We start from the raw sequence: 25226 nt of genomic DNA, 5'->3' as shown, positions 1-25226 counted from the left end.
TCAATATAATCTGGATCACTCAGCTAAAGGCAGTCTATTTCCTTGGGTGGATCATACATCCTCTTTCTACAGTATCCCTAGGAACAATTACTTTTATTAATGATAGGGTATTGAGAAGAAGTGATCTACAAACATAATTTACACTAAATTTCACTTTTTTCCTCCCATGAGAAATTTAGTTGACAAGACTTTGAGTATTAGGTTTTATTCTTCTAGGATTTCTTAAGAGAACTAACAAGAAGGAGCTGGGCAAGTATAGAGAATGTCAGAAGAGCTCAGTTCTGAATCCATGCCTGAGTTTCCAATAACCAGCTGCGTTGCTTTGGGGGTGGTTGTAAGTTTCTCTGGGCCCATTTCCTTATCTTCAAAATATTGTGTGTGTGCACGCACACGTTTGTATGTGCGCGTGTGCAAGAGAGATAATAGATTAGATGAACTCTAAGGTCATATTGAATTTTAATGCTTTACGAGTATATATTCTGTGATTGTTCATGAGCCCAAAGGGGAATTTTTCAGTTTTTCAAAGCTTTCAGTGGACAGCATAGCATTGTCAGGTTGCCGTAATGATTTCGAGAACCTTTGCAAATGACTACATTTGGCAATAAAGCTACTGTAGGCTCTACCATGGCCTGAAGAAATAATTAATATTGCATAAAAATATATATTTTTTAATTTATGAAGGATAGATCTCAAAAGGGACTATAGATTGAAAGCAAAAACAGTAAGTGAGCCAATTGGGCTTCCATTTTCTACCGTTTATGAATTTAGACTGGGTGGAAGGTCCCCTGGTTTGGAAAGAAGGAGTCTTAGGTTCTTGCTCTGACTCTGCCAGTAATTGGCTATGATCATGGATTCAGAAACTTTTGGGCCTCAGTTTTTCCATCTGTTAAAAGGGGAAAGGAGTATTTTGCCTATATACATCTGCAGACTGTTGTGGTTATTAGAAGGGAGCATAGGTCAAGGCTTTGTAAAAAAAAAAAATTGCTATATTAATGCAAGGTGTTATTTGAGAAAATAATTTTTAAAATTGGGCCATTGAGATACACAGTTCTACAGGTGTTTCTCATTGTGCTAGATTGTGAAACATTGTCTTTGAAGGTGTGGATTATATCATGTTCAATATTATGTATATTACACATTGGCATTTCAATGGAATGGGAATAGAGGGATGGGGAAACAACATTAGTTTGGTTTTGACTTAAAGCCAGTTTTTTCTACTAAGTTCTTGGGAAATGTTGAAAGAAATACAAGTCTAGGAAGCACATCAGCCTTTCTTAAAAGAGCTTTGCAAACTTTGCATTTCTGATTCAATCTATGAAAGAGACAGGTGAGAGATTCCTATCAGCTGTTAATCAGTTAACCAACAGTGGTTGAGCATTTAGCCAGTGCCAGGAACAGTGACAGGCACTGAAGATACCAATACTAAAGGTGTGGTTCTTGCCCTTAAGGAGTTCTCCAACCTAGTGGGGGTGAGATATAACTAAGCAACACAATGTGTTAGGTGATGTGATAGAGGTAAGTATATTCCTTATATTTCCTTAGGTAACATTTCAGAACCGGCGAATCCTGGGTGACAAGCCTCCGGTTTCTCTCTAAGGTACTGCTGTCCAGTAGAACTTTCTGTGATGATGGAAATGTTCTATGTCTGCTCTGTCCAGGACATGGTTGCCACATGTGGTTACTGAGCACTTGGAATGTGGCTACTATGATTGAAAAACTAAAATTTTAATTTAATTTAAATTTTGTGAATTTAAATTTAACTAGCTACATGTGGCTAATGTCTATGCTATTGGACAGCACACCCCTGAGGAATGGTAGTGTGAGCCCACAGTCAGGCTCCAAGGAGGTCCTGAGTTGGATCATAGAAAGCTCTGGTCAATTTGCCCCTGTCCTTTAACCCTGTTTTCCTATCCAAATACTGCACTAGCCCTTGAATGGCTCCTTTCCAGCCGACAACTCTGAATTATGCATGCTAATGTGTGTTACTCAATCATGGCATGAGGTTCCCTCACTCCCCTCCCCCAACCCTGCCGTAAAGAAAGGATACTCTGTGACAGTTCAATCATGATGAAGGAAGAAAATGGGTCGAAGAAAATGGGTCAAAGAAAACTAGTTTATAAAAGCTTTTAAAATGTCTGAAATCTTGCTTTTCACATAATTTCAGATGGTGTGAGGTAATTTCAACTCTCTTTAAGCTGAGTTTTAGCTCTCTTTCTCTCTCCCTCTCCCTCTCTCTCACACACACACACACACACACATGCACGCACATTCTACCTAAAGTGTCTGCTGTGGTAGATGGGGCTCCTTGTATTCCTATTGAATCAGCAATTAGAGAAGTTGGGTATATAATATATTTATTTTATATATATAAATAATATATATATAAAATAAATATATTATATATAAAATATGTTTTATATATATTTATCATGTACAGAATATATATTATATGCCCATATATATATATATATATAAAACTTCCCATGCCAAAAACACAACTCTTCATCACATTATTCTTTTTCTGATAGCGTAAAGGGAGACTGAGATAAAATATCCTAGTAGGAAACCTCAGAAAGAAAACTATTCACAATATTCAATGGGAGTTTAGTTGGACATAGAAATAAATATTCAGAAGAAATCAAGTTTACGACCTGATAAGAAGACTTGCCATTTGTCTGGTGATTCACAGTTTTGGAAAGTGCTTGCACATTTGGTCCTAAAAAAAAAAATCCCCTAGAAGGTATTTGGGACAGATATTATTTCCATTTTTTTTTTTTTTTTTTTGAGATGGAGTTTCGCTCTTGTTGTCCAGGCTGGAGTGCAGTGGCGTGATCTTGGCTTACTGCAACCTCTGCCTCCTGGGTTCAAGCGATTCTCCTGCCTCAGCCTCCCGCGTAGCTGGGATTACAGGCATGCGCCACTACGCCTGGCTAATTTTTTGTATTTTTAGTAGAGACAGGGTTTTATGTTGGGCAGGCTGGTCTCAAACTCCTGACATCAGGTGATCCGTCCACCTTGGCCTCCCAAAGTGCTAGGATTACAGGCGTGAGCCACCGCACCCGGCTGATATTATTTCCATTTTATAGATTAGGAAATCAAGAGTCAGAGAGGCTCCATGATGTCTGCAAGGGCACACAGCTAGTAAGAACTTTTTCTATTTTCATCTTGAAGGCTCTGTGATTGGAGGCTTTGTAGGATTTTTCTTTTACATTTTTTTCTTATGTGCTTTTTTTTTTGAAGCTTATGACCATCTGCAAGAAACAATCACCAGAGTAACTTTTTTTTTTTTTTTGAATCGGAGTCTCGCTCTGTCTCCCAGGCTGGAGTGCAGTGGCGCGATCTTGGCTCACTGCAAGCCCTGCCTCCTGGGTTCACGCCATTCTCCTGCCTCAGCCTCCCGAGTAGCTGGGACCACAGCACCCACCACCACGCCCGGCTAATTTTTTTTTGTATTTTTAGTAGAGACGGGGTTTCACCGTATTAGCCAGGATGGTCTCAATCAACTGACCTTGTGATCTGCTCACCTCGGTCTCCCAAAGTGCTGGGATTACAGGCGTGAGCCACTGCACCGGGCCCAGAGTAACTTTTGACCCTAAATGAAGCTGGGTCTACCAGGAACCAACATTTAAAAATACCTATACACAAAGGTACATCATTGTTTCCCTCACAAAAATTATATATAATATACGTATATATAGACACACACACACAGTTAAGAAATGACTGCCCACACCTGTTTCTACTGGTTTAGCCCCGATAAAAGTGTTTCTTTGCTATCAAATAGACACAGGTATTGAGCCGACCAGGATGAGGAAAGGGTGTACCAGCTTCCTTCGAGAGAAAGGTGTGTACATAAGAGTGAAAGAAGAAAGGGGTCTCTAAACATATTTGAAAAATTGACCAAGAGAGAGCTGTGGAGGGAGGAAGCTGAGAACAATGTGGGGAAAGGAAAGGAGACATCAACCACACTGGTTGAGGAGTATGCTGTCTGACACAGTACAGCGTTATGTTTCTGACAGTGTTAACTTTTGTTTTTTGAAAGTTAAGTTTAAAATTGGTCCTGATTTTTGCTGCTGGGAGTCTGATGGTAGAGGTAGAGTGAGGTGTTCCCCTCATTATTTCATTTCTTAATCTTCCTGCAGGAGGAAATCGCTCTGGTTGTGTTCACTGCCTTTGAACCTGTCGTGTTTAAGCAGGCTAGTGTATTTTTTTTCTCCCAAATAGTATACCTAGTCAGCCAGTCCTATTTACTTTGATTTCACTGCATTTTCCAGAATCCTAATGAGGTGTGGCCTAGTGGTGTGAGCGCAGGACCTGGCAGGAAGACTCTCAAATTCTAGTTGCAGATGCTAGATGCTTCTATGTAGTAGAGGGCAAGTCTCTTGACCTCTTCTGTAATGCCGTTAACAGGGTTAATAATATTTATTTAGCTCATAAAGGCAGCAGGGGGATTAAATAGTTAATGTTGTTTAAAAGGCTTTGAGAAAAAGAAAAGGCAAGTTTTTTTGTATTGTGTGCATTTTCAAATGCTAATTCTTATTAACAGGAAGCATCTGCTCCATTACGGTCATTCAGCACCTCATGAAAGTCTTGCTGGCTGGATGGGAAGGAAAATTCTTCAATTTTGTGCCATGAGATCTGAGAAAATGTAGCTACCTTCAGCCCCAGTTATGAACTTGGATGTCTGTTTTCTCCCTATCTAAAAACATTCTTCTTCTTTATGTGGTTTTTCTAAGGTTTAGTAGTTTTTCTCTCTTTTGCAATCTTTTATGCTTACCATTACTGGTGCAAAATGACTATTGTGTTTCAGCTGTGGGGGGAAATGAACCCTTTTTATAATAGGCAGTTAGACATTCTGGAAGTCTTTGTGATAAAAGATTTCATAGAAATACAAGGTGCTTCAGTAATTGTTCTGTTGGTGCCTTGCATAACTGCATTACAGATTTCTAATACTCTGGCAGTTTCAAGATGCTGATGATATTAGCCACTTTGTGAAGGGTAATTATGGCTTTCTATGCATGGTTGCCAGCACTCTCATGTCAGATTATAGTAGCCTTTTGGTTAATCTCTATTTTAAATCAGATCAAATTCTAACCCACCCTCATCCCTCCTCATCCCCCTTCCCAAATAAAATGAGAAGCACTGTGAGGATTTGGGAGAAGGACAGGTGGGGTATTTTAGAGAATGAGAAAACATTTCTATTATTATTTTTTGAGTCATCTTCTTATTGCTTGTCAGTTATGGTTTATGAAGTGATGCCAAAGTATAAGCTCTATCTTGCCTCCAACGCTGATTTGCTGCAATGCTTGTTTAAGTTGCTAGAAACTGGAGGCTCCTGTGGGTTTCCTTCTGTGCCTAATAATTTCAACAGAGCCAAATGCCCTTTATTTACTACAGTCATAATTAGAGGGCTGCCAGTGTTAAGCAACCATGGAATCTGAGTTTGAGAAATGTTTATTGTGCCTCATTAAATCTGAAATGAGTACTTAAAGGTCAGAAATAAATAATCTGTTTATATTTTTGTGACAGTAAATATAAGTGACTGCTGTGTGTACATATCCTTGACTCTACTCATTTCGGTGTACTGAGACACCCTTCTGTTTGCCAAGGCAGTAATCACAATATCTGCGACAAAAGAGAACTATGGCAGGTTTCATTGATCACAAACAAGAAAATGATCTATTGTATTGTATCTAATTAGAAAACATCAATATTAGAAGCTAATGCATTCACTGTTTCCAAGATGGTCTATCACTTGATTGTTTTTTGTCAGCATGATCACATTTTACGGGCTTGAGCAACAAGCTGGTACAAGGGAAATGAATTTAGAATGATATGCCAAAGGCTGTTGCTCCTTCAGTCTTAAATAAGCTTGTAGAGGCAACTGGGTTTTTAGTGGCACATAATATAAATAATGGGATTGGGGTTGGAACAGAATTTGGGGGTGTTGTTTTGGCCCAAAGGCACAAGGCCACCCGCCGCTTTCTCTCTAAATATTTTGAAAGTCTTTTCAGCTGACAAAGCTTACTCAATAGAAATTGTACTCTGCACACTCTGCAGGCAGTCAGGGCTCTGTAGCTGGTAAGTGGCAGAGAACTGAGGCACTGATATAATAGAATTTAGCAGAAAGGAATGGACCAGCTCAGGTTCTGAGGGTGCTAGTCCTTCTGTGAGCCAGAAGGGCTCAAAGGTAGGCTGGATCCAGGAGAGCTCATACTGTGGGTTTCTGGATCCCATTGCTTGTGGGAGATTACACACACACACACACACACACACACACACACACTCTTATATGTGTGTACATATATGTATATATATTATGTATATGTATATATGTGTATATTTATTTCTTTATTAGAGATGGGCTCTCGCTATGTTGCCCAGGCTGGTCTTGAACTCCTGGCCTTAAGCGATCCTCCCACCTCAGTCTTCCAAGTCATTGGGGTTACAGGCATGAGCCACAATGCCCAACCCTCTTGTGGGAGATCTTATATGGGTTTCTTATTGTCAGTTTGACCAGCTTTACCAAATCATAGCTTCTAAAATTGAAACCACCATCATGACTATTAATCTTACATCTTAGGTCACCTTCTAACAATGGTTGCCATTGCCTCTAAAGGGCAACCAAAATGGTCACCAAGGTTTCAGGGAACAAAGTGGCTCATTTCTGGATCCCTTGGGCTCTGTGAGTAGGCCCTCCAGCTAGGTCTGGAGAATGATTTCCAGTTAGTGTGTGCCAAGTTTTTCCTTTGTCTAACTGCTGGACTATAGTCCCCTGACTCTTTCACTGGAATTAGCCAAGGAAATCACTCAGAGAAACATAGGTAGGAAGCAGGCTAATCACTTCCCTGATGTTACTGTTTTCTGATTGCTTCCTATCCCAGTAGCAGAAAATGCCAAAAACGGTGCTCCTGGGGTTTCTCTTATTGTCCTTGTTGCGGCATGCTCTAGCTGAGTTAGTACTTAATGTGGCTGTAGCACTTAACGTGTGTGTTTGTTTTCATGGCTCTTTAAAGGGGAAATAACAGTTGGCACTTGCTTGTAAAGTGCTTTGATATTTGGGGATAAAAGGCACTCTGTGCCTGCAAAATAGCTTTAATGTGTTGTAGTTACATGTTTGGTAGGGCGATTGGACTCCAGAATTTGTTCCACTGGCAAATGTGGTTGAGAGCTATTTGGTTCTCCATTAAGTTCTGTTTACATAGGATTAAATAGTTTGACTTACATGACTGAATTTTTCATTTTATTTGCTCTTGAGGTACTCTTACTCATACTGAGATATTGTTGATTCTGCATTTGTACATATAATAGGCATTAACTGGTTCCAGAGAGCTTTCTATAAGCAGATACTATTTCAGAGTGCACTATGCCCCACAAAGGACTTAGAAAAGGGTCGAGGGCCTTATTCAGAAGCCTGTATTTGTTTTATGGCATGGTGTTTAAGCTCGTCTTTCAGCAGGCTTTGAATTGTATGGTTTACTGCAGACAGCTGCTAGGTTTCTCAAGGAGGCCTCTGTAGTGAAATTCACAACTGGGTTGCTCTTCTAAAGGCATAACTTTGACCCAAAGATGAGAGCAAAGAAAAGTGCTTTCCCTAAGCCATCTTTGCCACCTCTAGGTAGGGTGACCACATCAATGGTGCCAGTGAAACAATAGGAATGACGATGAGAGGCTGCTAGGAGGGGAATTCTTTCAATTTAATTTGTTGAATGTTAACCACATGGCCTGTGTTTCTCATTGATAGTCCTGTCCTGACAGTCACTGGGATGCTAGAGTTGTTTACCACCTGTAGAAAAGTAGCTGCCACACTGTCCGTCTGTGACTCAGAGGTCTACATTCTGGTGAACCCTCGTCTTCTCACAGAAACGCTATCAAATTGGGTTCGGGAACACTATCATATGTTGTCACCACCATTCCCAGAGATGTGGCAGGACTGATGGAGTTAGATGGGCAGAAAGCACCCTAACTGTGTCATCTTATCCCTTTCAGTTATATATAGACTATTGTGTATTTATAAGGTAGTAGTTGGGAGTGATAACAGTGAACAAATTGTAACTACAGAAGGCAGTGTGCAGAGTGGATGCTTTCTGAAGAAGTAGAACCACCTTGGCCTAATAAACTTCGTCACCTGCCTTAATTGTGATAAGTAGCCTCATTCTTAATCCCTTCCATCTCTTCTCTGATCATTCATTGATGCATTATATGAACGCATGCTAAATGTTTAGCGTTGTGGCAGATGGCACAGGGACCTCAAAAGAGAACTTCCAGTCCCGTTGAGGGATGAACTGACACACTACACATGAAATAATCATAGAACCTGAGGAAATGCATAATTACATTGTACAGTCTGTATACAAAGTGCTGAGAAAATGCTAAGGAACGTGGGATGATCAGTGATGGAGATATATTAGAAATGAGGGAAATTAGATGGCTTGTGTTGGATGACTGCTTAGCTAAGGACCTCATGTAGATTTAATGTTAATTGCAACAAGGAGCTACTGTAAGGTCTTGAAAAGAGAAGTGATGTGATGAAAATAGTGGGTGAGGAAGATTATCCAAACAGCATTTTGCAGAATGAGGTAGAACAAATGCAGGTGAGAAAAAAATGACACAAGGTGATGAAGGCTGTGGAAATGCAGCCAAAAGGACAGATAATATGGGCTATTTCTAAGAACGTTATGAATTGTATAACCTATTTGATAGGATAGGGAGATTTCTTGCCTTTTATGATGTGGGTTATGTACATATGACACATATGAGGGCCAAATTCTCCCATGTGAGTCACCTATAGCCATTGAGCCATTAGGGTGTTATTTAGTTCTACAAAGTAGCAGTGTAATTCTCCAAGTTGCACTCCAGTAGCCTGCGTACAAGTATATGCCTGTATCTGCAGGTACATAGGTGCCAGTCTGTGTGTGTGTATTTACCTGAATGTCTGACATTTTGATCATCTCTGGTAAAAGATCCATTAGTTTGTGAGTTCCTTGAAGGTGCAGGCTATTTTTTTTTAATTCCCAGGGTTTGGTTCATGCTTACTGGATAGATAAATGAATAAATTAAGAATCACTTTGTTTTAGAAGCCTAGAATTGTGGAGCTTGAAGGCAACATGGAGTCCTTTTGGTTATTCTCCTCATTTTAAAGAAAGATAAATTAAGGCCTCAAGAGGGTTAATGTGATTCATCCAAGGTCATCTGTAAGTTAATGACAATCCTAGGGAGAGAATCCAGCTGTCCCCACTATACCACATTGCTTTCTGTAGTCAAACTGTGTGTGTTTGTGTGTGTGCGTGTGAGTGTGTGTGTGTGAGAGAGAGAGAGAGAGAGAATGAATTAGGGCTAGGGTGTGTGGGGAGCATACAACTGACAATAAGTGGTTAGTAGGAGTTTACCTAGCATGTTTTCTAGTTCAGGGCAAATATGAACTTTGTAATGTTGGCAGCTGGGGATGGTGCCTTTTATTCCACCTTCGCTAATTCCTGCTTCAGTTGCTGCTGTCTGGATGGATGAGTCTTTGAATATACATTCTAGCTGGAGGCACGTCAGCTTTATTTTTATACAGAATTTGCATATTCATTTTTATGTGTTGGGGGTAGGAAGTAGGCAAAAACTATTTATTATCTCATTTCCAAAAGCCATCTTTGTGAGGAGATGACCATTTGAACATCTAAAACAGCAACCAGCTTTAGGAAAGGTTATGTGTCTTTTCATTATGGATCAATAGGCACAGTTATCATTATTGGAAGTCAGCAGTTAAAAAAAGAAGCAGCGTTTTATAATCACTTTGTTGTGTATCTGATACGGGATTCCAGTTTTCCTGTTTTGATTGCTAAAATGACTTAAGAGTTAAAAACTTTAAAAAATTAGGTAGCAAATTATAGTTATAATGCTTTTCAGCTCGATGGGACTTTAAAAGTGTAACTTAAAAGTTCGTTGATTTTCAAATGAAAATCTAAAGATTTGAGTAACCTCAGTTTTAATCCCAATGTCTGCAACCTTTTTTTTTTTTTGCTTGGTATAGTGACCTGGGATTTGTGCCACTGGACAAAGAGTCTAGTCCTGGATATCTGCATTTATTGGGCTTCCTTCTCCTTAGGTTTGAAGTCTCTCTGCTGATAAATGTGGTGCTGAGAGAGCTGCAGTCACTCTTCTAGAGACTAGGGCACGATTCAGTGAACTGTAAAAGTAATGCAAAATGACAATTAAAGTAGGGCATTCTCTGGTACCTTGGGGGCCTGACAAAGTGGAAGTATTTGACTTCTGATATGCCAGACTTACTAACGTAGAAATGTAATAACATATCCCCCACCCAAACGTCTTACTAGAATCCTCCTATATCCAGAAGGGACCTGAGAACAGCAAGTAGTAAGCAAAGAAAGCTCCCAAGCAGCTAACAAACAAACACAGAAACAAACAACGAAAATCAAAACATTGCACAAAGGTCCCTATATTAAAGATCATGTGATTTCCCCCTTAGGAGCGCAACATCTCAGCTGTCTATGCAGAACGTTACAACTCTTTTTTTTCTAGACACAAATATAATTGTATAGTTTCCAAGAACACAGTAGAGTAAAAGCATCAAACTTGAAATGGAAGAAAAGCTACTTTTGATATACCAACAGCACTGAAAAGTTAAAAACACTGTGTTTGATAGAAGGTTGGTGACGATCCTATGTTAAAAATTAAACACAAGAAAAAAACCACAGCAGTTTGGGGTCCTTGAGTATACAGGCAAAATCTGCATGGGGTAATAATTTACATTTATAAAGATGCTCCTAAGTAACCAATAAGTGGTTAAATTATGTTTTTTATACCCTATTTTAAGGAGGGCAACTTTGTGATATGTTTCAGAAACAAGGCAGATGGTTAGGATTTTAAAACAAAGTTTTGGTTCTTAAAGGATAAAACCCTAAGCTATCTGGAAAACTGAGCTGTCTAGAATTATTTATTGTTTGAGAATTTTTAAAAATCAACATTTTATTAAACCTAGGTCATGTGAGACACCTGCTTTCAGTGTTATACCCAAGGATAAAGAATTCGAATTAGAAAAAGAATTTGTGATAAATATACTAAATAATAAGAAAGTGACTCTTATTTACCACTGAGATGAAATAAAAAAGTTTGCTCTAGACCCATTTTTTTTAATGTGACAATTAGGTTTTTCCAAAGCAAATGTTGTTCTTATCTCTTTGCTGTGTTCTTGTGTTAACCTGGCTGTCTGATTAGAAATGGGGACATTTCCTAGTGAAATTAATGTGACATTTAGAGAAAATTTCCTCTCTCAAATGTTTCATGTTGTTTGCCATTTAGCATACTTAGAGAAGGTATTGGAATAATGTCAAGCAAATTTTGATTAAATAAGGCTAACTAGGAGCCAATACATTCATGCAAAAAAAAAAAAAGCTCTTGTATTATTTTAAAGAATGTATTTCTTCTGTGGTTCTTTATCCTGTATTGAGATGACCTTGGCAGGTAATCTGACAAAAGAAATGACATCTTCTAAACAGCTGGGCTTGCTTTAGAAAATGCAGCACATTAGGTCAGAGCCTGTGGCCAGTCCTTTGCTCAAGACAGTTACTTGCCACCCTGGAGGTACACTAAAATTTCCTGGAAAGCTTTTTAAAAAAATCACCCAGTGCCTGGGTCCAATTCCAGGCTAATTACCTCAGAATCTCTTGGAGTGGGTCCTTGGTGACAGTATTTTTATTTTTATGTTTTACAAGAAGAAGATTCTGAGATGATTCTCATGTGTAGTTAGGGCTGAGAACCACTGGCTTAAGACATACAAACTATTCATTAAGAAAATATTTCCTTCTTCAGGATGATCTGATGATCTGAGTCTCATCCTTTGCTCCACCAGAAGTGTGAAAAAATATACTCTCTCAGTGCACAGGAGTTGGGTTTGGGCATACACCTTGAACCAGTATGAGCTAGAACACTTGATGTCAGTATACGTAGACCCATAATATAATAGCCCATCTATGGCCAGTTAACTCAGTTGTTTGGAATGTAGTACTAATGAGGCCAGAATAGTGTATTCTATCCAATTAGAATAATTCTGCTGCATAGATTTTTCCCATAACTGTAACCCAACTGCCTCACAAAGAGACCTGAGACGGATTACAAAGGCACAGGACAATGGGTGAATCAGCATAGCCCCATCCATTCTGGGAAAATCGGTTCTAGGAACCTGCCACATTGACTAGCGCTACTAATTGCATTAGGATGCAGCATGAGACATCTGCCCATGATGGTTTGTGCTGATTTGTGGGAATGATATATTTTCATTTGAAGGTCAGGACCCACAAGAATGGGTGGTTTATTCCTTTTGGAGTTAAAAAAGGAGGATGAAAGATAGGAAGGTTACAAGCTTCTATGATATTCTTCTCTTTACAGTAGCAGATCATGCCTGGCACATCTGCCTGGGGTTAACTGACCTGTATTTGGGGGAAGAATTGTTAAGGTAATTACTAACAAGCCCTCGAGACTTGTCTCTTCTCAACTCAGTGCCTGGGAGTGGGAATCCTCATGATGAGATATATTATGGCTTAGGACCAAGAAGTAGTATTTTCATTAGTGATACAATGTGCATGGTATTGCTTCTTTGCCTGAACACGTGGCTCTGGCACCATGCCTGGAGGTCAGGTCTCCACGGAGCTTCATATTTGATGCAGAGTGCACACAGGTTCCATGCCTTCATTTGCAAAGATATGGAAAATTTTCTACTTGAGAACTGTCTTCTTTAAAGGCAGTAAAGACAGATTCTTTAAATACAGTAGCTTGGGTTGCTGCTTATCCTTTTCCTGCAAAGCCAGTATCCTCTAGATTTCCTTTTTGTATTTTTGTCTCTTTACCAATCTTCTTGAAAAAATGATTTAGTTTGAAAGATGAGATGGAACATGCATGTGCCACTATTTTATTGCCTGAATGAGGTCAAATTCCTGATCCTACTTGGAGTTAGTTGCAGGTTCTGTATAAAGCAGGGGATCAGGATTCCCACCATTCCTGTCATGGGTCTGATAAATGCAGCTGAAATTCTCCTTTGGATTCATGTTCTATTATCCCTATTTTACAGAGAGGGAAACTGAGGCATGCAAGGATTAAGTAATTTGCCCAAGATCGCAGAGTGAAATGAATATTTGAACTGCTGAGTGCTTAATCAATTCCGGGTTTTAACAGATGTATTAGTCCATTCTTACATTGCCCTAAAGAAATACCTAAGACTGGGTAATTTCATAAAGAAAAGTGGTTTAATTGGCCCGTGGTCCTGCAGACTGTACAGGAGGCATGATGCTGACATCTGCTTAGCTTCTGGGGAGGCCTAAGGAAACTTACAATCATGGTGGAAGGTTAAGGGGGAGTAGGCACATCACATGGCCGGAGCAGCAAGAGAGAGAGAGATGGGGAGGAAGGACTACACACTTTTAAATAACCAGATGTGATAAGAACTCATTCACTATTGAGAGAACAGTACCAAGAGGGATGGTGCTAAACCATTCATGAGAAACCGCCACCATGATCAAATCACTTCCCACCAAGCCCTACCTCCAACATTGGGGATTATAATTCAACATGAGATTTGGGTGGGGACACAGGTCCAAACCACATCAACAGGGTAGCATAATTTTTGTGGGGTAGTGAACTTCCCACTTGTTAAATTATATATTGTACTGAATATCGTAGATGAACACATTTAACCAACATCATTTTTACCTGTTATGTTGGTACAACGAATTAACTCAAAGAGTGTTTGTTGGTTGACTGACTGTTGGATAAACTTCTTCCAGCAAATACTTGGATTGTATTCCTAACACAGCTTCCAAGTTTGCCTCCTATTCCTGTTTGTGACAATTTCAGCATTCACTCTCTATGAAGAAACCAGAAATGAACTGACCCTTTTGATTTTTAATCCCCCAACCCGTGCTTCCAATAGCATTAAAAATTGCTTGAGTTTACACTAAAAAGGGGATATAAACTTCTAGATAAAAGCAGTGTGAGTAGATATTACACAGTGCATCTTCAAATGAGGGGCATGGGTGGGCACATGAACATACCTGAGTAAGTGCAGGGCAATGTTGGGGTTTAGTTTCCTTTTAAGTACTGTCTCCTCTCTCTCACACATTCATCGTCCCCCTTCCTACCTATTGTAGGCACTTGGGGTCTGTATTCTGACTGCGGGCTGTTTGGTGCCCGTGTGGTAGCTGGATCTGCTATTGCCTGTTCTGTTTTCTTCTCCATCAAACTGTGAGCTCCTTGGAAGCAAGGGCTGCATCTAGGAGCCTAGTACAGTTAGTATCTGACAGGTAGAGGTCTGAGAGGAATCTGCTCTTTTGTTTGCTAGACAGAAATTGTGTTTCCTTTTCCAAACACTCCCAGTTGAAGTAATTTCAGAAGGCTCCTAAGGAATGGTGGGAACAGTGGTGATTTCTAGTGGGATGGCAAGAGGGTGGGGGTGATGTGTTTGGGTAGTTTCTAGATCATACAATGGTTCAAGAAGAGTGGTACTTTAGTGCTGGGGGTGAGATCCACTTTACTAGGACATTCAGTTACTTTAGTGTCGACTTTTCTCTGGATTTCACCCTTCTAAGGCTTTTCCCCTCTAGTTCTCCCAACCTCTGGGTGATCATTAGCTGTTTTTCCATCTCTTTCATCTGGCAGGTATTCTGCATTTGCTTTTATAAAGCCATTGCTCCAGCAGTCTGCTGTAACCAGATTAAACAGGGGTGCTCTAATGATAGGAGCTGAGACAGGGGTTTGCTTGCAAACTTCATGTTTCACATGAAAGGCTCTGGCACCCCCTGTGGACTGCCCTTCACCCTGTTTTAGGCATAGTATTTGTTTGCCTTTGTATCTGTGATAAAACAAAGGCCTTCCTGCATAACCAGTGCTGAGCAAATGTCTTGAAACAAAGGGAAGTGCAGAGTTTAAATCCACAGTGGTGGATTACCTTGCCTGCATTTCCATATCTTTGGAATAAATATTTTAACATGTTAATTATCTACTACTAATAAAAATACCTTTGAACTTCCAGTCAATTTGATGGGCATAGAATTGTCTCCACTGGGGAATGGGAAGCAATTAGTTTCTGTAAGGATTGTAGGTCACGTTGTCTCTTCTCAGTAAGTGGTTGCATGGTCAGTAGCCAGTCATATTCTAGGGGATGTTTGTGCCAAGGCCGCCCTGGTCTGCAGCGGGGAGCTGCTGCCTCCACGGAGCCCCTAGGGCCTGAAGGAGGCAGAGGCTGCTGCTGCACTGTGGCCTTGGGTTCCAATTCACTCACTGCTTCTTGACCCAGAAGAAAAATTCCTTCTAAGTAGGGCAGTTCGAAATCTACTTATGAATCATCTGTGTAACCTTTTTAATTTTTTCTTCTTATTGCAGACTGAAAACTATTCTTTTGACTCCAACTACGTGAATAGCCGAGCCCATTTAATCAAGAGGTATGTTGGTTTGCTTGCTTATTGCTGCAACTAAGCTTGATTTAACATTAAAAAGCAAAACAGATTAAAATTTTTAAACCGTATTTTTTTGGGGGATTTTAAAATGAATGTCCAACCTACTATTTGTAGAAAGTTTGGAAAATTGAGAAAAGCATAAAAAAGTAAATAAACATCACTGGTAATTTCATCAACCAAAGGTAATCACTGTTGACATTTTACATTTCTTGGTATGAAAATGTACGTATAAACACTCAAAAATAAAATTGGAATTATATTAAAATATAGTTTTATCTAGTGACAGAAATCTGATATTACAAATATTCACTATTTCTAATATTTCTAATATTTCTAATTTCTAATATTATTTCTAATATTTCTAATGTGATATTAGAAATATACAATAGAAAACTTTCACAATCATGTTGATACCAAAATTCTTGTTGCTCTTCACTTTAAATAAAGGAAAGCCTTAAAAATGTTTTTCATGTAGAACTTCCCATGAGTTTTGAGATTGATGCTATTTCAACAACTTTGAAATCATTTTAAAGATATTTTAATGACAGAGAAGCCAATCCTTTCCTTTCTAGATGAGAGAGAAAAAGAAATTTGCCTGATTCTTCTTAAAATTTTTAGAAGTGTTTCAGAGGAAACATTCAAAGTTGAGATTTATGTGATTGGTTGATCATAATTTAGTATCCAAGGAGCCATAATGGATGTGAGTACAGAGCTGAATCCTGCCAAGAAAGATCCCATCTGGTGCAGTGGGCTGCACCCAATGGGAGAAGGACAAGGGGTTTGGGAAGCCCTCTAAAAGGTGGAAACTGAGCAAAGAAGAGAACCTCTTGCACAGAAAGACCAGTCCTAACCTTTCAAATGATGCCTGTATTGCTGTTTCATGTAAATATCACTTAAATGGTCCAGTGGTTATTCTGCAGCTAAAATTGAACTCTGAGTATGTTTGTTAAAATAATAGAAATGAAACAGAGAGGCCAGCAGGGTATGTTAGAGCTGTAGCAGAGAAGGCTTGCAAATTGTATTATTTTGCTGGCTCTAATCCCATAAATTTACATCACCAGAAGAGTAGAATTCAAGGAATAAACAAGCTTCAAATAACTTGCATTCATGTCTAATTCAATTCATGAGGCTTCAGTAACCCCTAAAACATGCTAAGTTTATCTATATTGGTCTGGAATTGCTTGTGACCTTAAGTGATGATCATTAGTTGTCTGAAAATGGGTAGCCCTTGTATTATCAGTGAAAGCACAGTTGAGAATTTTTTTTGAAGGGTTGGGAGGAATCCATTTAGAATATTTTCCTGGGTCACAGAATAAAAGCAAGAGGTGAGGAATTCAAAATTATCTGACGAATTTGTTTTAGAAAGAAAAAAATAACCCTCTTATGTGCACTGATTAGAGTGCCTTTGTAGCAGAAATCTGCTTTGTTTCTGCTTCCGAATTGTTATTTTCAAAGCTCCATTTTAAAACTTTGATAAAAACAGTGACTTGCCTTACCCTCACAGGTCCCTTGGGCTAACTCAGGGTACCTGGGAATTCTATAGCCAGGTTAAACAGATAACATGATGCTGGGCGCAGTGGCTCATGCCTGTAATCCTGGTGCTTTGGGAAGCTGATGGTGAAGAACTGCTTGAGGCCAGGAGTTGGAGACCAGCCTGGGCAAAATAGTGCAACCCCTCCCCCCCACCCCCCACCATCTCTACCAAAAAGAAAAATAAATAAATAAAATTAAAAAACCTGATAGTATGAGTCTGATTGTCACAGCCTGGAAGAAAGCTAAGACTCCCAGGGACCCTTGCATCTTACATCAGTCCTGACTATCCAATTTACAAGGTAGACTGATAGATAAAAACTTATGTTTAAACATTTATCTTTGGGGATACATGTATTTCCACGGCAGCGTTGAGACTTACTGGGAACCTCTGATTTTGGTTAATTACTTTATATATTTTTTGTTTATAGACACATACACACAAAAGGCACAACCTAGACTTAATGGGCTCTTGGTGAAAAAGTCTCCTGATTTTGCATGAAATCAAAGATAGCTTTTTTTTCTTTTTTTTAAATAAAACCAGGGACCACCTTGATGAAGAGGAAACATCTCAAAACTCAGGGACACATGCATTTTTGCCAGGGTTCTGTTTACAGAGCCATGAGAGCTTTGGGAAACTCTGAAGGCCTTGAATTTGTGTGGTCAATTGAGTTTAGATGAAGCATAATACCTAGAAAAATACAGGGAATCTTGTGTGCTATGCTGTTCTGGGGACCAACTGTGTTAAATGTAAAATGTGTGGAAAATGTTGAGAGTGGTGGCTAACACCAGGTGATAAAGTCATGCGAAGCCTGTTCAAATAGCTCACAACAGTGTTTGAAAAGGGTTTTGCTGTATGTGGTTTCTTGAAGATCCATTTACATGCATGGTAAACGCTCTTGGCCAGGAAATTCTGAATCTGATTATCAGTTTTAATTTTACTATCAAGTCCCTGTTTCTTTGAATGCCAATACAATTTCAGGCTAACTTTGAGAACTTCTTTTTCTTTCTTTCTTTTTTTTTTTTTTTTGAGACGGAGTCTTGCTCTGTCACCTAGGCTGGAGTGCAGTGGTGTGATCTTGGCTCACTGCAACCTCCACCTCCCGGGTTCAAGTGATTTTCCTGCCTCAGCCTCCTGAGTAGCTGGGATTAGAGGCATGCGCCACCGTGCCTGGCTAATTTTTTTTTATTTTTAGTAGAGATGGGGTTTCGCCATGTTAGCCAGGCTGGTCTTGAACTCCTGACCTCAAATGATCCACCCACCTTGGCCTCCCAAAGTGCTGAGATTACAGGTGTGAGCCACCGTGCCTGGCTGAGAACTTATTTTTCTATCCATGTTCTCTTCTTCTATTCACTTTCTACTTATCCAAGGATGTTTCTTGGACCCTTCTTTTCGGCATTCTCTAGCAGTTGTTAGCATTCTTAGCCAGACTGTTTACATACAGGCATCTTTTCCTCTTTTACATCTGTCTACCTTGAGTAGTTGAACAGCAGCTACCACTGTCCACCTCTGGTTCTTTCCTTCATCAGTCAGGGTTCCTACATGAAATAGTTGGCACGCCTAAATTGGAATGGCTTGAGGAAAGTTTATTTACAAAGAGGACCATTTACAAAGGCTTGGGCACGGTTAGTGAACCTCAAGGGATACTGCAGTATTATGGCACTGGAGGAGCTAAAAATACTTCAGACAGGACCAGGGAAGAGAGCATGTAGGGAACATTGACTTGAGAGTAACAGTGACTTCTGGTTGGCCAAGGGATACAGTCATCATGAAGTGACCCTGGAGGAAGGGAGCAGAGACAATCAATATCCTGATATCACTGTCCTCCCCTGCTCTGATCTCCCGCTGATGTCTTCCTTTGGCTAAACCCAACAGAAAGCCAGAGGGCAAGGGGGTTCTCATAGGCACAAATCAAGGTTGAGAAGGATCTCAACCATGGGAAAAGGAAGTGATATGGCAGGCTCCCCATAATTTTATGCACCAAGGAATCTAGCATTATATTTCTGTAGTTTTTTTTTCCAGACCGTCACTTGCAACCCGCAGGTGTACCCAAGGAGGCTTATGTGAGGGCCCCAGATTAACAAATCATGGCAGTGCAGAGTTTCTTCTGAATGGACTTCCTTCCTGCTCTGTTTGTTTCTTGCTGTCTTCTCAGAGCAAGGAAAGCCAGCAGTGGTACTTTGTCGCTGCTGCAGCACTCTTTCCTCATGCCTGTTTTGTGGGCTGCTGTCTGATATCCACTCCTACAGTGCTTTGGGAACAATATCAAGCAGGGCATAAGGCTGTGGCCCAAAGAAAATGAAATAGGAAATGAACAAAGCACTGACTCAGTGTGGAAAGGATTAGGAGCTTTGGCTCCCTAAATCATGCACAATGCTTTCTTTTTCCACCCAAATTGTCCTGGGGTTTTTCCAGCACCTCGTATGGTGCCTTGTATATAATAAATGCTTGGTACATGTTTATTGAATGAATGCATGAGAGAAATGGAAGAAAATCTTAGCATTTTTCTATTAAAGACTAGCACTAGATTTCTCTTTAAGCCAGTGATTTCTGGATCTTAATGTGCATTGGAAACACTTGGAAGGCTTGTTAAACGCAGGTATGCTAGCTCCATCCCTAGAGAACCTCCAGTTGTAACAGGTTCCCAAGGTGATTGTGATACAGGTGGCCCAGAAACCACTCTAGGATTTTCCTTGTATTACTTAAATACAGTTATAATAATCTTCATTCTCACTCCTTGCTCATTCTTAGCCTCAGATATCATTCCCTGGGTATGTAGTATCACCTACTAGTAAGATATAACCTGTTTCCATTCTGAGTCTTATGTCTTTTGGAAAAGAGTTCTAATATTTCAGATGGTAAATATGGGTCAGAATTTGTGTGATGTTCATTCGTCATGCATCTGCTGAGTAACTCTTCTGTGCAGAACCCTGTTCTAGGTGTTTTCAAACATATCTGTCTTTTTGTTGGCCACCAGAGCAGTAATAGAAACATGGGCATTTACATTGGAATGCCTGTTTCCATTGGAAACAGGAACCCCTAATTTATTGTCCCACAAAAGTTGTTTTACAAGTCCTTCATCTCCCAAGAGGTATGCAGGTAATAAAGCAAGTGAAATCAGCATTTTTATGCCTGGCATAAATTGTTATTTGTTTTGGGTGAGTAGCCATTTACCAGGCTATTTTACAATATGTGGCATCTTGCTCACTGGGTCTTAAACTGCCTTACACAAATCCATTCATTAAACCACTAAATGCTCTTACAAGATCAGTGTAAGTGGTGCTTAGTTTGTCAGATGGGCAAACTAATCTTTAAATGAGTTAACTATTCCAAGGTTTGGGGGAGTTGTTATACCTTGCTTTTTGTTCTGAGAATACACAACTTCTCGTGCTTACACTACCAGTCCCTTACATCCTAGTGGCTAATCCTTCACTGTTTTATTATTTCCATAATTTCTATTTAAAAAGCAAAATCTCTGAGGTTGTTTGTAACATTCAGATGCCTATGAAAAAGATGATCAATTTTTTAAAAGGCAGATCCAAAACCAATTAGGAAAAGTAAGGTAGACATCCCTGGCATCCAGGGAGGTAACTGACTGCAATTAAACATTACATTTATGTTGAAGTTTTTGAGAAGTGAAGACAAAGCAGTAAGTACACCAAGTGATATAGTTTTAATTATTCATTAAAGGAAGGATGGCCATTTGACAGGAGAACTATTATTTTCTGTTCTTTAATGTTAGAAGAAATTAACACACACACACATAATAGTGTGTGACTATTGTTTACAGAAGATATAGAAGTGTTCTTTAAATATAAATTTTCTATACCAATCCTATACAAACTATGGACATAATATTTAATTGTAACTCAGTGAAAACATTACTACACAGAATACTGATGGTATTAAACAATAACCATTTATGGAGCATCTATGTGTATCTGGTACTTCATGTACAGAGTCTCTTTGAGTCTTCTAAATGGCCTTGTGAAGGGGGTTTTAGCAAACACATTTTACAGATAAAGAAACTGAGATTCAAAGACATTAGATATCAGGTCCAGGGTCACACAGATGAAGTGGCAGATTATAGATTATTACTTGTCCTAATGACTCCAAGTTCAGTGCTCTTTACTACAGTCTGCTATAGAAATAAAGAACCTAGAGCAGTTGTTCTCAACTGTGGGGTGATTTGGTAATGTCTCTTTGGAGACACTTTTGGTTTTTTTCCTTTAAGTGGGGGTCACTACTGGCATCCAGTAGATAAAGGGCAGGGATGTTGCTAAACACCTTATAATGCACAGGACGGCCACAACAAAGGATTTTGTAGCCCCAAATGTCAATATTGCCAAGGTTGGGAAGCCCTGCTCCAAGGGCTGGTTAATTACATTGCCCCCATACTAGATCCCTCACCATCATATGTTTCAAGCAAGTTTCAACAGCTGCTGAATTCAGAGTTGAATTCTCTGGCTTAAAGTGACAACTTTGTGTTGTGGATTAAGGAAATTTTCAGATACCAGAAAATATACAGGTTGGAAAGTTAAGTATTTGTTATAAAAATGGACCTGAATATCATCCAGGCAGGTCATTTCCTTTCTCCAGAGGTACAGGGGTGCTTGTAGGCAGGCACTCACCTCACGTAACAGAGAATAATTTCTAAAAAACAAACTTTACATCTATTTAAACTGTGGGATTATAATAGTATTTACAGAAAACTCTGTAATATGTGCCATAAAGCTAGAAATGGTGAAACACTTTAAATCATGTGTTTCCAATTGGCCATCATGACCATAAAATAACTGTAAGATAATTTGTTTGTTTGTTTTTTAAAGAACGGCATCCTGGTGGGTCCATAAGGCTGAGTTAGCTGTGTGACATAAATTGAAGGAGCTGAGTGAGCTGGCCTATTGAGTAATTTTAATTTTAGTGCAGTTGATGCTCAGTTATTCTTTCTGAAAATAATTAGCTAACAGGTCAATGCTTCACTCTCTCCTGCTCTTCATTTTCTTATAATTATGGCTTTCCAGTTACTGCCCTCCTGGTCTTTCCTTTTTATATTCAGGTCAGCAAGCATTCTACATCTAGGTTGGTCATATGTTAAAAATCTGCTGTGATTCTTCTTGACTAAGTGTGGAGGGTGACAATGTATCCATTGTGTCCATGGCATAGCTCTTCATTATATGTGCTGAATCTTCTTATCAGTCTCAGAGAGCCAGGCCTGTGAATGTCCAAGGTTGAGCAGATCAAGTGAGTTTGCGGTGTCATTTCCACAGGGCTCTTTTCTCAGAGGCATAGGTCTATTAGGGTTTGTGTTAATTCACAAACATGCCATTCTTCCTTGTTGAGGCAACAACACATTTTCTTGAGTGTGCCTTTGCTGCTTCCTCACCGACTAGGGAATGGATTCACCATCTACTAGGTATTTCAGATGCATAATTTATGGTTCATGGTGTAGCACAGCTGGGGATTCTGTCAGGACATACAAAGTATTAGAAATAGTAGGTGGGTGCCCTATAGCTGTACCTTATGCATTATTCTCCATTTCATGAGAAATGGTGTGAAGTTCTTGGATTGCATGCATGGTGCATTGTATGGTAGATTGATTTAATAAATGCAAGCATCATTTTACCTATCAACACTTGAGCTGAAAGTTTTCATGTTCTTAGTATAACTATACTCAGAGTTGTATTAGTGCTCACTCTCTGGTTCTCACTTTTGTCTTGCCTTCTATATTAGTCAGGGTTCTGCAGAGAAACAGAACCAATAGGCATATCTAAATCTATAAATATGTAGAAAGAGTTTTATTGTAAGGTATGGGCTTATGTGATTATGGGAGCTGAGGAATCTCATAATCTGCCATCTGCAAGGTGGAGAACCAGGGAAGATGGAAGTGTAGTTTGAAGGCCTGAGAACCAGAGAGCCAATAGTGTAGATTCAAGTCTAGGTTTGAAGTCTTGAGAACCAGGAGCGCTGAAGGCGGGAGATGATTAATGTCCCAGTTCAAGCAGTAAGGCAGAGAACAAACTCAACTTCTTTCTTAATTTTTGTTTTATTCAGTCCTTCAATGGATTGGATGATGCCCACCCACATTGGGGAGACTTGTCTGTTTTACTGAGTCTGCCAGTTCAAATGCTAATTTCTTCTGGAAACACCTTCATAGACACACCCAGAAATAATGTTTAACCAGCTATCTGGGCATTCCATGGTGCAGTCAAGTTGACTCACAAAATTAAACATCACACCTTCCACGCTCAGCTACTGACTCTCCTCTTTTTCTTTGAATATGTTCATCTATTTTTCTCAGATAAAACTGACCTGGGTTCTCTGATCCTGATAATCCTTCCTATTTTAGTTGCACTACTTCAATTTCTGCTACCTTTGCTTTTTACAGTTGGTTAGTAGACATCTTTTAAGAATCAGTGTACATAGTGGTTAAATTTCTAGGCAGGCTCTGGAGCTAGACTACCTGTTTTCAGTCTTAGGTCTGCTATATTTTTTACCAGCTGTGTGACCTTGGGCGAGTTATCTCACTTCCATGTACCTCTGTTTTTTTTCACCTGCAAATGAGAATATTAGTAGCACCTTTCTCTTACAGAGTTGTGATGATTTCAACAGTTAATTAATGTCAAACACTTAAAACAGTGCCTCACGAATAGTAATTGCTCAGTAAACACTAGCTATTATTATTTTACTTTGATTTTATAAGAAGAGAAAAAAGTCTTCTGAAATGATGACATTCTTTAGAGGCAATTTTAGAATTGTAGCTTCTTCCACCTTGTCTGTAGTGATGCATTGAAGATAAGTGAACGAAAATATTAGCTGTATCAGCATCCAATAGTGGGAACCTCTGTGCAATGTTAAGTTTTATTATCTTTAAGCACAAATTTCTCTTCCCCTTATTCCTACCCTATTGGACAGTCTAGCCACTGTTTGCCTCATTACAGAGCCGACATCATCCTGGCTCAGAAAGATTTTTAAAATCAGATCTGTCACGGTCGTAAATTATCATTCTGTCTTCAACCCAGCAGCTCCACCTTCAAGGACTTAGAGGGCAACAGCCTGAAGGATAGTGGACATGAGGAGAGTGACCAAACTGACAGTGAGCATGATGTCCAGCGGAGCCTGTATTGTGATACTGCTGTCAACGATGTGCTGAACACCAGTGTGACCTCCATGGGATCTCAGATGCCTGATCATGGTAAGGACTGGTTGGATGTAAGTTGCAGCAATCGACTCCAAAGAACCCAAAATGTTTGTAGGCACACTATACTACTTTGCTTAATGAGTGTATTATCAAGGTGTCTACAGAGCTCACACCTCAGCAGCATCTACAGGTTTTTGAGATGTCCTGACACCTAGCCAGATTCTTCTTTGCCCTCCCTAAGTGGATCCCCTAGGTCTGTATAAAGTTCAGGCACTTTAGAAGCTGACTACATGTACATATTGCATACATTTTCTTCAATAAAACTGCACTGAGCTCATAGGAGATGAACAGATGCCTTCTCTCCAGGAATAAATGCCTCTTTTTGCTTTAGTACATGAATTCAGCTGATCAATCGAATTGCATAGAACACAGCACTAATGAGACCAAAGGAGTGGGTTTTATTTCCCTATCAGACTGGTTAGCTTTACCCAGAGTGAGACTCTGTTCTCTCACTACAGATTGTGTACTATTTACTGAGGATAGAAAATACCAAACTTCCCATTTTGTCTATGGGGCTGCTATGCCAAATCCCTCCCTCTAGCTTCCACACAAAACCATGCCATTAGTCATAGGGGAGACCAGGGTAAGAGAACGTGGCTGAGTCAATGTAAAATATTCCGTTAATGTGAAAGGCACCTCAAAGCACATGTCAGGAGTGGCATCCTCATGTATGAAGAAGAGTCTATTTCTGTGAACTCGGAACTCAGCCACACATGCTTTATCGAGAGGCACTATTTAAAACTTTGCTAGGCAGAAGCCAGGGTATAAAAACATTAGCAGAGTTCAGCTAAGGCAGAATGTTTAGATGGACTTGGGCACAAATGTCATTTTCAATATTTTACTGATGCAAACATGCTATGCAAACAGCCTGTCTTTTTCAATTAAGAAATATGAATTCAACTTGGTGGTTAGGCTCAGTGAAGCTTCAGAATGCTTGGCTATGTCTTGAGAAAAGCTAGACTCAAGCTCAGCTGGAAGCCCTACTGCTAAAAGACTTAAAAATGAGAAAACAAAATATGGTGATTATGTGCTGGTCTTCAGC

The 25226-nt window shown here is 39.6% G+C and overlaps 1 protein-coding gene across 4 annotated transcripts in view; it reads left to right on the top strand.

Moving 5' to 3' along the window:
• The window catches only part of PCDH19 (protocadherin 19), a 117279-nt gene that overhangs the window by 43249 nt on the left and 48804 nt on the right, over positions 1-25226 (top strand). For 2 of the 4 annotated variants that reach the window (XM_008962737.4, XM_057301067.2), the window contains 2 exons: positions 15379-15437; positions 24009-24178. In XM_008962737.4, coding sequence (XP_008960985.1) covers positions 15379-15437; positions 24009-24178 — 229 coding nt within the window. Of the gene's footprint in view, positions 1-15378; positions 15438-24005; positions 24179-25226 lie in introns of all 4 variants that reach the window. The other 2 variants (XM_003810383.5, XM_003810384.5) reach the window with 1 other exon arrangement.

This window comes from Pan paniscus, chromosome X, assembly GCF_029289425.2.
Source record: "Pan paniscus chromosome X, NHGRI_mPanPan1-v2.0_pri, whole genome shotgun sequence".
NCBI classification, from domain to species: Eukaryota; Metazoa; Chordata; class Mammalia; order Primates; family Hominidae; genus Pan; species Pan paniscus.
This window is presented reverse-complemented; position numbering and strand designations above follow the sequence as displayed.